Source organism: Tursiops truncatus, chromosome 16 (genome assembly GCF_011762595.2).
Source record: "Tursiops truncatus isolate mTurTru1 chromosome 16, mTurTru1.mat.Y, whole genome shotgun sequence".
Taxonomy (NCBI): Eukaryota; Metazoa; Chordata; class Mammalia; order Artiodactyla; family Delphinidae; genus Tursiops; species Tursiops truncatus.
In genome coordinates, this window is record NC_047049.1 from 45,221,205 (window position 1) to 45,237,805 (window position 16,601).

Genomic DNA, 16,601 nt, shown 5'->3' on the forward strand with positions numbered 1-16,601 from the left:
AGAGTATGACAACTTTGAACACATAAAACAAAAAAACTGAAGACATTCTCTCATGTCAAATTAGTAGAGAATAAGTCTCCAGTCAAGTGAAGAAGATGTATCACACCTTTTGGGGGGAAAAAAAAATCACACAATACTAGTAAATGCCACTTCTCACTTATGTATGAATCCTACAACAACAGCCTACAATCTTCTCTAACTATATTCATCCATAGAAGGGAAACAGATACCGTAAAATTCAAAGGCGGAACACCTGGGAGGAAGCAGGAAAGGGAATAATGTGAGGACAAAGTCATAGAAATAGGAAGGAACCTGGCCCCGCCCAGTCCTCCTGTGGGCGGGCCCGCTATGCTCATTAGGGAGGGTCCAGAGCCTGCAATTAGCCTGAGAGCAGTACAGCCCCCTGTGGCAGCCAGCAGCCTGCACCTTTCTTTCTATGAATTAGAAACCAGACCAATGCATAAAGAGAAAGATACAGGGAGGTTTCTCTACTCTTTCACATTTATGGAAGACACACACCTGGGACAGAGGGAAGGAATGACTTGTGTTTCTGATTAATTTCAAAGGGACAATACAAACTTAAGAAATAATTTACTAAATAAAATCACTGGCCTAGTAAGAGCTGATTCTTATAGGTTCAACGGCATTCCCAAAGTACCTATTAGGGTACTTTTATTTAGGTAAAGGGAACAAAACCATAGAACTTGGTCTGAGCCCAAGTTAAACAGAAAAACACTCTTAACAACATACTACAGCAGGTGAACAGTCCTGTAGTGTAAAGACTGGATAAAGGGAGTCTTTAAGGAAAGTGTGGGAAGGTAGGAAAGGCTGTGAGACTAATGAACTGGCACTCACTGGGGATATGAATGACAGAGCTCACATTTACTACACACTTACTATGTGCCAGGCACTGTGCCAATGGCTGTGCATTAGCTGTTTTAGCTGTCACAATGACCCTATATACTACTAAGCGAGATGAGATTCAGAAAGGTTAAGTTACTTGCCCAAGGTCCCTGATTTGCATGTGGTGGAGCTAGGATATGAACACAGGGCTCTGATGCCAAAGCCCATGAGCTCAGCCACCGCACAATACTGCATAAGAGCAAAGGTTTGGCTTGTCTTCCCTCTCATTTCTTTCTCCCACTTTGCTCTCATCCAGCGTGGGAAAGAGAAGCAAGGTGAGGACATGGTTGCCTTCTCCCCTCCACTCCCACTTTATCCAAGACGTTCTTGTAGACCATTGGGTTCCATCCCCTAAAAAGTATTTCTTAAAGGAAGATTTTAAAAGTGAAACCTACAAAGCCTTGCATAGAGCTGGGTCAAGAAATCTAAGGCCCTGCCCATTGTGCAGTTAAGAGAACTTAAGAAAGGAAATAAAAACTGAAATGTTTTTGTTATATAAGCCTCAGAAAGCTTGACTGCTTCCCTATCACCTTGTTCTACTGTATGAGCCTCTGGTTAGAAAGCTACATCAGCAACAGTTTTCTACTAATGGAAAACTTGATTATCTTGTGTTGCAGTAACAAGGTTTACCTCTTCATCTTCGTCATCGAAAAGCGAGACCGAGGTGGGGAGTTTGCTAGGCAGGAGAGATGCATCTTTCGACTTACTCACACTTTGAGAAGAAAACAAATCCTGTTGGATCAAGATTAAAGTTCCTGGTTTATAAAATATACCAGCTTTTAAAGTATCAGATATAAAACACTAAAGTTCACGACATGATGGCTGCCGTGCATCCAGGTCTCTTTGTCAAAGAGGGAAGCTCGGTGACACAGTCCTCGAGGAACACGCATCAGTCCATCCTCACTGCGTGCAGGTGAGAAGGAAGAGACCCACATGTAACTCCACGTGGCGTCACTGGAACCCAGAGGTTTTTATACTCTCACCTGGATGATTAAGGCAGGGGAAATTTTTCCAATCAACTTCCTACCATGCTTAAAAACATAACTTCCTTTTTCTGTCCAGAGAATCAGAGAGATTAAACAGATTTAATAATGGAAATAGAAGCTAGATTAACAAATTATTGGATCTACGACTCTGTTTTATTTAGTTATATCCTCTTTCCTATAATAAGAGTATGATATGATTTCTTTTAAATAAATACAAATTAAATTTTAACTTTAAACTATTTGGCGTTCTTGAACGGCAGCTAGGAAATGTTGCAAATTAGAGAAAGATCTGGTAGATTCTGAAGAAATTTCCAAAATGTTATAAAATGTCAGCCTATAATGCAAAGAAAGATCTGCAAACTGAGTTGCATGAATCAGAAACATGAAATAGGATAACTATTCCCTCAGGATGAGAAACTTCAATACATAAGAGACAGGCAAATAGGACAAGAACATAGTTTCTAAGACCTCTGGATAATTTTTTTTTAATCATGTAATCAATGTCTACTCAGATATGGAGCTAATTACTTCATTAACTGAGAAAAGCTCCACTCAGCCCAGTGGCTTTTGCCTAGGCCCCATGGAGTCCCCATGGGTCTGTTTGGGTAGAAGGGGCCACACGGGGGCAGTCCCAGGCTTCCCATGCCTCTCCTGCATTTTAAGCATTGGCAACATTTCACTTAAAGAAAGTGCTGTGTTTAAAAAAAAAAAAAAAGTAGTAGTAAACCAAAACAAAGAACAAAAACAAATTTCAACATCACTGTTTTTGGACCCTTAACTAATATCTTCCTTGGTGTTAGGGGAAAGAAAAGGCTTTCCATTACCTTAAACACCTCCCCAAAATGATTCCACAAGGTAAACTTTAGCTCCACACTTGAGATATAAAGGGAGGAGTAAATATTCAATCCTTTTGGTCCAAAGCTCTTCCTAGACTGCATCGTTTTACTTCTCCTTGCCTATAAACCTCGACAATATCCAATAAAAACAATCTGTGATGGTACACATGGGACAAAACCTGTGGTGGTGGATTTAAACCTGTCTGCAAATTCATTTACACCCCTACCATCAGGAAGTGGAGTTGGTGTCCCCTGCCCTTGAATTTGGGCGGGCCTTTGTACTGCCTCAACCAACAGAATGTGGTAGAAGTGACAACGCTGACTTCTGAGGCTAGGTTACAAAAAACAGTACAGACATACCTCATTTTATGGTGCTTCACTTTATTGTGCTTCACAGATATTGCATTTTCCACAGATTCAAAGTTTGTGGCAACCCTGTCTCAAGCAAGTCTGTCAATGACATTTTTCCTACAGCATTTGCTCACTTTGTTTCTCTGTCAAATTTTGGTAATTCTTGCACTATTTCAAATCCTCCACCAGCAAAGATTATGACTTGCTGAAGGCTCAGATGATGGTTAGCATTTTTTAGCAATAAAGTATTTTTTAATTAAGGTATATACATTTTTTTTAGACATAATGCTATTGCACACTTAATAGACTACAGTATAGTATAAACGTAACTTTTATATGCACTGGGAAACCAAAACACTCATGTGACTCACTTTACTGAGATATTCGTTTTATTATGGTGTCTGGAACCAAACCCGCAGTATCTCCCAGGTACACCTGTACAGCCTCTGTGCAGCTCTCTTGGGAATCTCACTTTGAAGCCTTGAGGCAACACCCTAAGAAGTCCAGCTTCCCTGAAGCTGCCATGCTGGGAGACCACACAGAGACAGAGAGGGACCTCCCAAGAGCCCCAGCTGTTCGAGTCTTTCCCACCCAGGCACCAGACACATGAGTGAGATGACTCTCAGCCTGGCCACCTTCAGAATGGAACCACATGAGAGACCCTAAGTGAAAAATGCCTGGCTGAGCCCAGTCAACTTCTACAACCATAAGAGGTAATAAAACTTATTGGTGTTTTAAGCCACAAAGTTTTGGAGTGATCTGTTTCATAGTAATAAATAATGAGAACACCTGTTGAGTCACTGAAATTGCTCACGTTTGGTTTTTTCACTTAGTCAACAACTCCCTGACAGCTTACCAAATACCAAGCACTAGTCTAGGCGTTAAGGACACAGGCAGGAAACACACCGTCCTGCCCTCATGGAGCTTGCTCTAGATGGGACATAGACAGTGAACAAGCAGACATGAAGTGTCACATGGCAATACATACTGTGGGGACAATAAAACAGAAGAGGGGCTAAGGAGCACAGTGTGATGTGTGCTGGCGGGCTTGCTATTGTGCAAAGGGCTGTCACAGGAGACCTTGCAGGGACCTGGAAAAAGTGAGGAAGTGGGCTATCCGATTCTGGAAAGAGCACTCCCAGAGGGGCAAAAGCCAGCCCAAAGATCTCCAAGTGCCTCTGTGTGTGATGATGAAGAAGCGGAGAGTGCAGGATAAGACCAGAGTGTGAGGCCCCATCATGCTCTACTTATGTGTCAGGAGTTTGGCTTAACTGGACTTCACTTAATTCCTATCTTCTGCACACTGGCCACCAATGAAATATATGCCTCAAGATTTTATTTCCATCAACAGTGATCCCTCTACCTCCAAAGAGTTGTATGCTCATCCTGGCTATAAGTGCAAAATAACCACAAGAGCTTAACCCAGAGTTCGTAATTTCTTGAAATTACATATAAATTTCTGCCATGTTCCCATCTTTCTCTGTGAAGGGGATTGATTACTGCCCATTACACATTCTCAGATAGGTCTCCGATCCCTTAAAACCCTGGCCTAAAGTTAGCTCTAAAAGGATCAAGGCCTGTGGAAGTCAGAAAAAGCAGTAACGCTTCTGAGAGTTGTCCCTGCGTCACTGGAAAGGTGCTTCTAGGCAGGGCCCTGGAGGACTGAGGCTGTCTGCAAGGCAGTGCCAGCCCACAAACTGTTAACAGTCTATGCCCACTGTTTAGTGAGACTACTGAAAGAGGAAGCAGTGTGTTGATTTCTGTTCTCGTACAAGCACCTCATTACATTATGGATCAATTAATAGCCTAAAATATGAGTATCCTGAATTTTCCTCCCAGGAGATTCACTGGATTCAAACCCAACAGTGAAAGTATTGTATACATGTTGCTTTCTATAGACCATGTGTTCTCAAAACATTATTTTCAATGAAAGAACTAAAGTACTTAATAAGCCTTATAACTCTACTGAGAACACCCTGAATCAGAAATACTTTCCAATGTCATATCCATGAACTATTTCCCAGAACTAAGAAAAAGAATGAATTCCTTACCTCAGAGTCATCCTCATCTGAAAATAAACCTTTGTGAGTTTTTGTTTCTGACAACGGCTTGAGATTTTTGCTGGAAGGGAGGGTAACCTTTGTTGGGAAAAAAAAAAAAATTGAGAGTTAACAAGCCAGACACCTGAAAATGAGGGTTCATTCACTCATTCATTCAAAAGATGTCCTGAATCTCTGCTAGGATAAGGTCCCAGGCCATGCAGCAGGGGAATAAAAACATCATGGACCTTGGACATGTATCAAGTGCATATAAAGAATTAATGCAAAAAGAGAAGTACCATGAGAAAGAATTTTAAAATTGGTATATGTTAGGAATGAAAGAAGAAACAGTCCTTGTAAAGTAAATTTCTCAGGACAGACAGGACCTGGACATGGGAGATGGTACAAGCAAGAACACTCCAGGCAGAGGGAACTGTGAGAAAAGAGAAAAACAAGATAAAGCAGAGGGCACATCTGGGGGATCGGGGTAGGACAGACTGCCTGCCTCATACAGTGCACAAGTGGGACATGTACCTAAGCTGGAACCTAAGGTGGGCATCCTAGGAGGCTGCTGGGTTCTGAATGCTGGCACCTAGGTGGTCAGAGGCAGAGAGGGTCAGGGTTTCAAGCTGTGCAGGATAGCAAGGGAAGGGACAGCAGCCAGAAGAGCTTAAAGAGTGATGGAGATGCAGCCTATTGGCCAAATACAGGTCAATTTGAATTACGATGTTAATGGATCATAACATGTCAAATAGCGAATCTATGATCCTATAGTGATACTAAAAAAGCAGGAAAGAAGGAGGAGAGAAAGCTCTTCTGTTCAGAAGGATGCCAGCTAATTAACAAAGAAGAAATGGTAGAAGTAGAACCACATTCTTCTGTTTTCCCTGCCACCCAACATGATAACTGGTTCAGGAAAAGATCACCAGTGGATGTTAAGACCACCGAGGAAGGCAAAATGCAACAACTGCTGAATCTAGGTGCTAGTTATTTGGGTGTTTGTTGTATTCTTTCAACTCTCTGTACATTTGAAGTTTGCTATACACTTGAAAGGAACAATACTTCCCTCTGGGTTCCACTGAATTAACAAGATGCCCCAAATCTACACTCCCGTGTTTAGTCTTCCCTCCTGCTTACCTTTTTTTCTGCTCTTTCTTTATTTTCATCTGTCTGACTTACAGTAGCCTCTGGCAAAGCTGCCGCTTTTTCTTTGAACAGATCTCCTTCCTCATCGTCAAAGATACTGGCAGTGGATTTGACTTTGTCTTTAGAAAGAGACCACAGCATAAAATTACACGGAGGTCAAAAATCCCATCACGAAATTCACAGATTAAAAATTCTTCTCTCCCAGGGCTTCCCTGGTGGCACAATGGTTGAGAGTCTGCCTGCCGATGCAGGGGACATGGGTTCGTGCCCCGGTCCGGGAAGATCCCACATGCCGTGGAGCGGCTAGGCCCGTGAGCCATGGCCGCTGAGCCTGCGCGTCGGAGCCTGTGCTCCGCAACGGGAGAGGCCACAGCAGTGAGAGGCCCACATACCGCAAAAAAAAAAAAAAAAAAAAAAATTCTTCTTTCTCAAAGAATAAACAGAAAAAGTATGTTATTGCTTGATTAGTTACAAAGAAATATTAAGTGGACTAGATTGGAATTTTTCAAAGAACACAACAGATACTCCAATGAAACGCAGGACAGACAGTTTAACCATCTGGCTTACACCCTTATCCAAGAAGCAGTACCTTATGCTTGGAGTAGTTTGGACTAGCATAAAGGGTAAAAAGAGACCTACAGAAAGAAAGATCATTTAAGAGTCAACTGCTCTAGGAATCTGAGAAGTGACAGTTGGCTCCTGCTTTTAAAAAGTTAAACTGGGACTTCCCTGGTGGTCCAGTGGTAAAGAATCCGCCTTACAATGCAGGGGACGCAAGTTCGATCCCTGATCAGGGAACTAAGATCCTACATGCTGCGAGGCAACTAAGCCTGCGCGCCACAACTATTGAGCTCACGCACCTCAACAAGAGAGCTGCAAATTACAGAGCCAACGCGCCCTGGAGCCCACGCGCCACAACTACAGAGCCCACGTGCCCTGGAGCCTGCGTGCCACAACTAGAGAAGAGAAAACCTGCATGCCACAACTACAGAGAAGCCCGCGCACCGCAACAAAAGATCCCGCATGACTCAACGAAGATCCCACGTGCTGCAACTAAGACCCAACGCAGCCAAAAAATAATAAATAATAAAAATAATAAATCTTTTTTAAAAATTAAAAAAAAGTCAAACTATACAGAGGCATATAAAAACAAAAACTGAAACCTCCCACATAATCCCACCTGCCCACCCAAACAAGGCCAGCAGGAACAGTTTGATATACATGCTTCTAATTTCCACAAAAGATATACTAACATGTTAACTCTAGTTATTCGCAAATACGGCTAAATAATAAATAACACAATTTGAAGAATGTGTCTTATGATTTGCATTTTTCACTCAATGTACCTAGGGTATCTTCCCATGTCAACACACAAAAAACTCATTCTTTCTCACAGCTTCACAAAATTCCACTAAATGGAAGGACCATAATTTACCCTACTGATGAATATTTGGGGGGATTCCAACCTTTCGCTACCACAAGCATTGCTGCTCTGAATGAGGTGTGTGTCACTGAAATAGGGCACTGACTCACGCATGTCCCAGGAGAACAGCAGCTGTCAATGAAAGTGGCACCAACTTACTTGTGATTCCAAATCAGTTAATACCAGCAAGTGAGAGCCCTTCCAAGCCACGAGAGGCACTTACTCCTTTATTCACTGTCATTTCAGTCGGCCTAGATGTGAGCGTAGTATGTGTCCAGTTTGCACTCTTTCTAAAACCCGGCTATTACTTCCCTCACATTTCTGCTGCTGTCCTTACTTTCACACCTACTGCTGGAAAAGGAGCTAAGTCCAGAGACCCTGCTTCTCGATGCTTCCTGGTCCATCTAGTCCTTAGGAGAAAAAGCCCTTTGTTGCTCAAGTTGCTAGAAGTTGTGTGCACCTCAGTGGTCTACCCTTCTTTTCTAGAAAGACAACCAATAAACCCAATCCTTTGCAACCCATGGACAAGCAATCTCTACCCACCAGGGAGCCTGTCAGAAATGCAGAATCGCAGGCCCCACCCTAAACCCAGTGAATCAGAATCTGCATTTTGACAAGAGTCCAGGGAGAGACATCTGCCATTAAATAACCACTGATTCATAGGAGTGAGTTCATGAACAAGCTGGCTGAAATTTGAGGGGAGAAGAAAGGAGAGTGCCGAAGTGGCCAAGGAGCTAAAAACCCTGTTACAGAAGGGAAAGTCAAGGTCACCTGGGCTTTCTGCTACAGAGCGGAGAAGCTGGGAACTAAACAGCTAGGATGAACGTTCTGCTCATGCTCATGTATTTTCCTAAGGACTCTGGAAGAAAGTGTGATTAAAACTTTCTCTCTAACTGAAAAGGTCAAAACTAGCATCTTGGGCAGATATTAGAGGGGAACAGATTTCTCTCTAAATAAGAAAGATAATTCTAGTAATTAGTTTCCAAAGCAGGAAAAATTGGTCCATAAAATACAGACCTCCAAGGCACCATAACTATCTAAGTAGAGATGAGACAACTCTGACAGGAATGCTCGAGGAGGGATTCTGGCACTGCAAGAGATAAGGAACTAGATGAACTTCATGCCTTTTTAGGTCAACATTTTTTTTTCTTTTCTTTTTTTTTTTTTTCTTTGTCTGCACCACACGGCTTGTAGGATCTCAGTTCCCTGACCAGGGATTGAACCCGGGCCACAGCAATGAAAGCCTGGAATCCCAACCACTAAACCACCAGGGAACTCCCCTAGGTCAACATTATTTATTTGGCTAAATTTCCAGAAACAGAGGATGGAGCAGTACCTGTCTTGGGAGGTTTGCTACGGGATGCTGCAAAAAAGTCATCATCATCGTCGTCATCATCAAAGAGGCCAGCAGGCGCTGGGAGGTACGAGCTTTTCCCTGGAGTGGGCTGCTCGGGCTTCTGGGCCTCCTTCAGTGACGGAGCACGGGTGGCACCAAACACATCAGTGTCCCCTGTGGGTGGAGGGACAGGACAAACCAGCTGTGAGCCAGGGTGGGTGCACTTCCTGACTTTACAGGAGGGGAAAAAAAACAACAGTACCACCACCAAGAACTTGTACTTTCAGTTCATCCACAAAACACATTAACAGGACCCAACAACCTCCAACCTTTACTGATATAGAATGTCCCACAATGCAGAATCAACTGATCACTCAGACGGAAAAAAGTCCAAGGCCACTGATTTCTAAGGTAATATGAGCTAACACAGGTTAAGTCAGCTCTCACTCTTAGATGCCCTCCGAAGTTCTTCATACTCTCCTCCCCAGTCAGTCCTTTGAAGATGACAATCTTAAAAATGACAAAACAACAGGTATATAGTTTTTAAAAACAAACTCTAAGTTATGATACCTAAAAATACAGAAACAGCTCCTGCTGGGATTTTCTTTCCAGGTTTGGAGGATGAAGACGCTAAAATGAGAAACAAAGAGATAACATTTCAACAGAGAAAACAACTTTCCTTGTTAAATGCACCTTCCTAAAATATGTGCAATACAGTACACAGCTAATAGGAGAATTTTAAAACTAATTTTTCCTAAGAACAAATATCATGTATTAACGCACATATGTGGAATCTAGAAAAATGGTACAGATGAACCCGTTTGCAAGGCAGAAATAGACACACAGACATAGAGAACAAACGTATGGACACCAAGGGGGGAAAGGCAGGGGTGGGATGAATTGGGAGATTGGGACTGACGTATATACACTAATATGCATAAAATAGATAACTAATGAGAACCTGCTGTATAGCACAGGGAAATCCACTTCGCTGTACAGTAGAAACTAACACAACACTGTAAAACAACTATACCCCAATTAAAAAAAATTTTTTTTAACTAATTTTCCTAAAAGAGCCATTTTAAAATTCCTTAGTATCATCTTCTCTACCAATGTCATGACTTTTTTTCTTGGTATTAAATCAATCTAGGCTGTGACTCCCATGGAAGATCACTGACTCTGGGCAGGCTATAACACTGGGGTTGGCTGGGGAGGCCAAGGAAGATGTAGAGTACAAATGGGGGAGGCAAGGGACAGAGCAAGCAGGGCTCAACAGTTCTGACTCCATCCAGTCCAGTTGGATGAGAATAAGCAAGTAAAAAAGAACAGCAATGGGCTTCCCTGGTGGCGCAGTGGTTAAGACTCTGCCTGCCAACGCAGGGGACACGGGTTTGAGCCCTGGTCCGGGAAGATCCCATATGCCGTGGAGCAACTAAGCCCATGTGCCACAACTACTGAGCCTGTGCTCTAGAGCCTGCGAGCCACCACTACAGAAGCCCACGTGCCTACAGCCTGTGCTCCGCAACAAGAGAAGCCATTGAAATGAGAAGCCTGTGCACCACAACGAAGAGTAGCCCCCGCTAGCCGCAACTAGAGAAAGCCCGTGCACAGCAACGAAGACCCAATGCAGCCATAAATAAATAAATAAAATCTATTAAAAAAAAAAAAAGGACAGCAAAATATCGGAGACGTCAGTGACAGAAATGAAGACAAAAACAGGAAAGCAAGAAACTAGGCAAGTCACAGATGCCAAAAAGTGGAGAGCAGGAACCTCAAGACAATCAGGTCAGCCAGCATCATAATAAGTCTAAAATCTGACAACTTGTGGCCTGGGGAGACCAAGTCGCTTAAAATAACTCATTCCCAATTCCCAAGAACTACCACAGACCTAATGGAATAAAATTTTTAAGTTTTTAAATAGCTTATGGATGCTTTTTAAAAATTCCACAAATTATTCTAATGCACACTGGGCTGAGGAATTACTGATTTCCAACTTATGTGCAGAATTTCAGAAATGTTTCTTTGAACTTTGAACTAAATTTGATTAAATTAAAATATCCTCAACACTGCTGGAGTGCTTTCGCTGGTTCACTTTGAATTCTCTAAGAAAGAGACAAAATTGTGATGTGGGTTTACAGATGGTACTTTTTGTTTTTTCCAAGACACGAATTAGTGTAAAGGAACAGCTTTTAACTAGACCAAGGTGAACACAACAGCTTCCTGCCTAACAGAGAAACAAGGTTTGGGAACAACTTTAGGGGTTCCATCTCCTGATGGGAAGTAACCAGTTCTGGAAATCTGTGCATGAAGAAGCACAGGCAGCATCAATCCACGCTCACCTTCATTAACAGAGGCTCGAGCTCCCCGATCCTGAGGGGCGTCCATGAAGAGGTCACTCTGCTTGTAATAAAGTAGACAACACAGTTCAAAATAGCAGAGGAAAATGGAGCTGCAGTAAAGATGTCTAAAGAAAAGTGCCTTGTAAAGTTTAAAGCTACATATTTACTGTTCTGTCAGAAAATCAGTTCCATAGTGAAGACTATGACAGAATCAGACCCTGAAATAATTTAGGTCTGCCCAGGAAATAAATACAAACATGGAAAAAGACAAAAGACAAGGTAAGAAACAATCACTTAACCAAGTAAATTTTCCACTATTAACACTCACATCCTCTCCCTATTTAACAAAGGGCATCAGGATACAGTATTTCCTCATTTTGTGATTCTTAGTTCAAAATCTCCTAAAATATGAAAGTAGAAGCAACTTCCAACTAAGAAGCCATCCTTGCCTTACTAAAGGAACTAACTGTATTTCCTCCTTGGGGACACGTGACACAGCTATGGAGAGCTTCGCTATTCCCACCGACTTACCTCCTCATCCTCATCATCAAAAAGTCCCTTCCCTCCGCTGAACAGGCCACCTCTAGAGCCAAATGGTGAGAAGTCTTCATCTGTCAGCTTGGGGGGTGCGAATAAGTTATCTTCTTCATCTAGCAAACAGAAAGAAATGTTTTGCAGGGAGAATTAAAGATGGGCTTAGAACCCCAGTTCTGGGGATTAACCTTTATAACACCTCCAAAACTGGCATAGAGTTTATCTAACCATATGTAACAAGGACTACTTGAATGTTGGCCGTCTCAGGACCTTCAGACAAAAACTCATTAAACAGTTCACTGAATCCCTTAAAATGCTCTTTGGTTTCCCACTCTCAAGTCTGTAAATGTCTGGGGCAAGGTAAACTCTGCAGGCAATTACTTTCATCTAAATTTCTCCTGAAGCAAGTCTATGCTTCGATTGCCATCCAAGACCTATTCCACCAGAATCTGAGGGACAGAGAGGTAGACTGAAGAGAGAGCTGCAGATTGAAACAGTCCCAGGTGGAAATATAATGGACATTACCACTGAATGTTAAAGGGTCTGATATAATATTCCTTATTGAAAACAAATGCTAGAGCTCCCTAGTTTCTAAACGTCTACAGAAGTCTAGAAAGACAGCTAATAGATCCCTATAAAATCTAGTAATTCAAATCTTTAAAGCATTTTAACTCCACACGCACTTCTCCCCACGCCCCAAAAGCATGCTCTTAAATGCTTTCAAAAAGTGTACAGAGACAGACCTCATTTGTCAGCACTTAAACAGGCACTTTTACAGATCACATAAGCAATATTCCCATTCCCGAGTCAAGAGCCTCCTAAAACAAGAGAATTGAGGGGAAAGGCTTACCATCTGAGGGAGTTTTCCTTTCCTTCTTCTCTTTCAATGTCTTCCGAGGTTTTGCTTCCCCTGGGGATAAGCCTTGAAGAGTATTTCACAGTTTGAACAATACTCAGTCCACCCTTAGTATTCACTTACTGACTCTTCACACACATCTGCCATCCTCACAACTCCTAAGCTAAGAGCAAGACATTCAACTTTGTATCTCAGCTCCACCTGAGCACCCCTCTCAGTGCCTTACCCAGAGCAGACACTCAAAAAGTGCCTCTTTTTAAGGCAGAAAGCTTCAGCTACCATACCAGGGTCACGTGCATGAGAGGACTGCTCTTGCTGAAAGACTTCTGACATCTTTCCACTCTGTTAAATCACTAGAATATAGTGTATGGTACATTTTTATCTGGTCAAAATAAAATATAGGAGTAAATATTAAGCCAAGGATTCTTCATCTGGGGCCCGTGGTTCTCTGTGGTACCCATTAATCCCATGAAACTGCATATATAGATGCACATATGTGCATTATTTGGGAGATGGGCTGGGGGTGGGGGTCCACAGTGTTCAGTTATCAAAGAGTCTATAAGCCAAAAAAGATAAGAACTACAATTTAAGCCTCTTGTGCCTTAGTAATTAAACAAGGAAATCTACACTCAGTGAAGCCCAGCAGAGGGTCCTACACTTCCCCACTGCCCCTTTAGCTCATCTCGGTGGCAGTGACATACTTGTTTGCTCCTCTTCCACCCGGCTTGCAGCATCCCCTTTGATCCGAGCTGCCAGCTCATCGGCAAATGACGTAGGTCTACTTTTTTTCTACAGGCAGAGAAGACCAAAAGAATCACTTTTTTGTAACAAACTAGTACAGTTTACTTTTGGACACCTAACAAAACTATGTAAACAATGGCCAAGAAGTTGAACTGGTGAGAAATTAAGGTTTAACTAAATAAATGTAAACACATGCACCCTATACAGATCACCTGAGAAAGAAGACTCAGTGTTCCTTCAAAGGGAGATCTCTTTATTTCCTTATTTTTTTATACTTCACTTTAATACATGGTGGTTTTCTTATCTAGATCTAGATAAGAAAACTACCATGAAGTGCTTGGGGGGGGGGAGTATTAGGATCTTAAAACTCTGAAACTGAACATATTTTGAATGATCTAACTTGTAAAATCTTAACATTTGGAGAAGAAAGTGGTACTTGTAAGGCAACTTGGGATGCTCAACCATTATTTCCAAAAGTGTAAATGAAATTACAAATAGGATGCAAAATGAGACAGTTACAAATATAAATGACAATAAAAGGAATGAGTACTAGGTACCATTTCTAAAACCTTGCCAAGCGATAACAACTATAGTCTTTCTTACAGGTCTGGAATTTTCTTCAATGTCCTCAGTATCTTCCTCCTCCTTCTCAGAGTCAGCGAAAATGTCACAACCATCATCATCCTCTTCTTCATCACTCATTTGTGCAGTGTGCTAAAAGTATAAACCACCAGATTAAAACTATTAGATGCGGTCATCAAGCTGAAAAAGGGATACTGCCACTGAGACTTCAGACTTCTCCTTCAAATTGGGAACAACAAATAATGCACCTAAAGTTATGAAGCAGTAAATGTGCTAGAACAAATAACACACAAGATTTATTTTCAGTGCAATAGCAAAAGATTGAAATAATAAAAATGTCCACCACTAGAGAAATGAATAAACTAAATAAGTGTAGCCTTATCTTAATAAAAATACTAACAGTCAAAAGGAATAAGCTGTAACAATTGGAGAGACATCCAAGACCAATTAAGTGACAAAATAGTGAATGATAAACCCCGAATGATATCCTGACCACACCCTGACACATATACAACACCACTTCTATGAACGCAGACATATATTTGTGAACGCAAAGAACAGCACTTGGAATATGCACTCCCAGATGATAACGCCAGTTATTTCTGGAGACTGTGAGGAGATGAGGATTAGATGACTCAAACTTAGTCTTATGTGTTAAGTTCTAACTTTTTACAAAGGCAGCCACTGGTACGTAAAAATTGTATAATTAAAAAAATTTTTTTTTAACATGGAAATCAATAAACTGTGCCAGGCACTACGCTAAAAGCACTTTTTAAACTAATTTAATCCTTAGAACTCTGAGGTTAGCAGTGGCACACACAACAAATCTATCTTTAACAATACAAACAAATGGTTCCACCAATGCTTTTAATCACCATACTGTATTATTTGAAAAACTGTCCAGGGACTTCCCTGGTGGTCCAGTGGGTAAGATGCCGTGCTCCCAATGCAGGGGACCCAGGTTCAATCCCTAATCAGGGAACTAGATCCCACATGCATACTGCAACTAAGAAGCTCGCATGCCGCAACTAAACATGCTGCAACGAAGATCCTATGTGCTGCAACTAAGACCCGGTGCAACCAAAATTAATTAATTTTTTAAAAAACTGTCCGAATTTACAGATCTAATAGTAAATTCCATAGAAATAAATACACTGTACAGAAGGATTATTAAAATTATAAACATGAGCCACATTTGTGAACACAACTGAAAAAAATACAAGTAACAACCAAAAAGTGCTAAATCTTTCACTTGATAATTGGAAATTTTTGTGAAAAAATATTTCCGAATTAGGAAAGTGAAATGCAAATTGGGATCATCTCAATATACCACCGTACATATACTATGGTAGCAAAAATCATAATCCCAGTGCTGATGAGATCCTGGGAAAATCATTATGCATGATCTGTTAATCTGAAGGTCCATTAGACAGTAGTATCAAGTAACTCTACACCACCTAATTCCTAAGGAAAGAGTTCACAGAAGGAAAGGATTTTTATGTATGAAAACACTGAATGCACCATTATGTCAAAAATTAAAATTTACAAATAAACTATTTCCCATACACGTTTAAAGACTACAACAGTATTACATATGTATGTTAAAAAATACAGAAGTTTACAAAGCAAATTACAAAGACTATTTAAAATGTCAAGGAAACACCTGTGACATGTTAATATAAAATAACAGAAAATAAACTATGCATGTTATGAAAAGAACATGTCCTTAGAAGGATATACAAAAATTAAGACAACAGTGCTAAGACAGTAGGATAATAAGATTTACATTTTTGGAGTGTTCCTTAGCCTTACTGCTATATTGTCTCAAATTTTAAAACAGGAAAGGTGTGTTCATGTGAAAAATTCAGTTTGGGTAATCAGGCCTTGTTTTATAGGCTCCGTTTCTCAATTTCGTTTTTTACTTCTTTGTTGTCTAAGAAAAATGAAGATAAAATATAAAGCAAATGAGAAAAAATATACAAGAGGGTAGTTAGCCTAAAAACATGAAACATTTGAAGGAAACATGAATAGTTGTAAACATGAATAAATCCTCACTTTCCCCTAAGTCATTCAAAAGTAATTTTAGCATAGATTTAGTATAAATGCTATGCTTCAGTTAAAATTTAAGTCACTTCAACATATTCATCTTACCCGGTTTTGATCATTGTCACTATGATTGGCAAAATCTTCATCTGACTCCTATAGGAGAAAAAAAAAGAGGCTTTTTTGTTAACACAGGCTTTACTTGGAAGCACAGAAATGATCTCGGGTCTAAGTCTCTGGGGTAGCCAACACTGGGTCTCTCTGTACCGACTACTAGTCACCTGACATATCAAGGTGCAGATAAGGTGGAGAGTTGGCAATGTCGCCAAGGACTGTTCCAGTTAACATGTCACTTTTGTGATTCATTTAAACCTCTCTATTTGTTCATATTGATCTGCCCTATCATCTCTAACCTTTGGATTTAAAGTAAGAGTTGCACATTTAATTAACTAAATTATCAAAAGTTGGTTTGCATTATTTTACATT

At 40.9% G+C, this 16,601-nt stretch overlaps 1 protein-coding gene across 21 annotated transcripts in view; it reads right to left on the reverse strand.

The window, feature by feature from the left end:
• Positions 1–16,601, reverse strand: part of LOC101326221 (WASH complex subunit 2) — a 56,444-nt gene that overhangs the window by 24,816 nt on the left and 15,027 nt on the right. For 11 of the 21 annotated variants that reach the window (XM_019930684.3, XM_019931203.3, XM_019931600.3 and 8 more), the window contains exons 8-18: positions 16,224–16,271; positions 14,094–14,204; positions 13,451–13,538; positions 12,744–12,815; positions 11,891–12,009; positions 11,360–11,420; positions 9,591–9,650; positions 9,021–9,194; positions 6,253–6,380; positions 5,128–5,214; positions 1,534–1,635 (exon numbers count right to left, since the gene is read on the reverse strand). In XM_019930684.3, the coding sequence (XP_019786243.2) occupies positions 1,534–1,635; positions 5,128–5,214; positions 6,253–6,380; positions 9,021–9,194; positions 9,591–9,650; positions 11,360–11,420; positions 11,891–12,009; positions 12,744–12,815; positions 13,451–13,538; positions 14,094–14,204; positions 16,224–16,271 (1,050 nt within the window). Of the gene's footprint in view, positions 1–1,533; positions 1,636–5,127; positions 5,215–6,252; positions 6,381–9,020; positions 9,195–9,590; positions 9,651–11,359; positions 11,421–11,890; positions 12,010–12,743; positions 12,816–13,450; positions 13,539–14,093; positions 14,205–15,858; positions 15,994–16,223; positions 16,272–16,601 lie in introns of those variants that run through there. The other 10 variants (XM_033841665.2, XM_033841663.2, XM_033841667.2 and 7 more) reach the window with 4 other exon arrangements.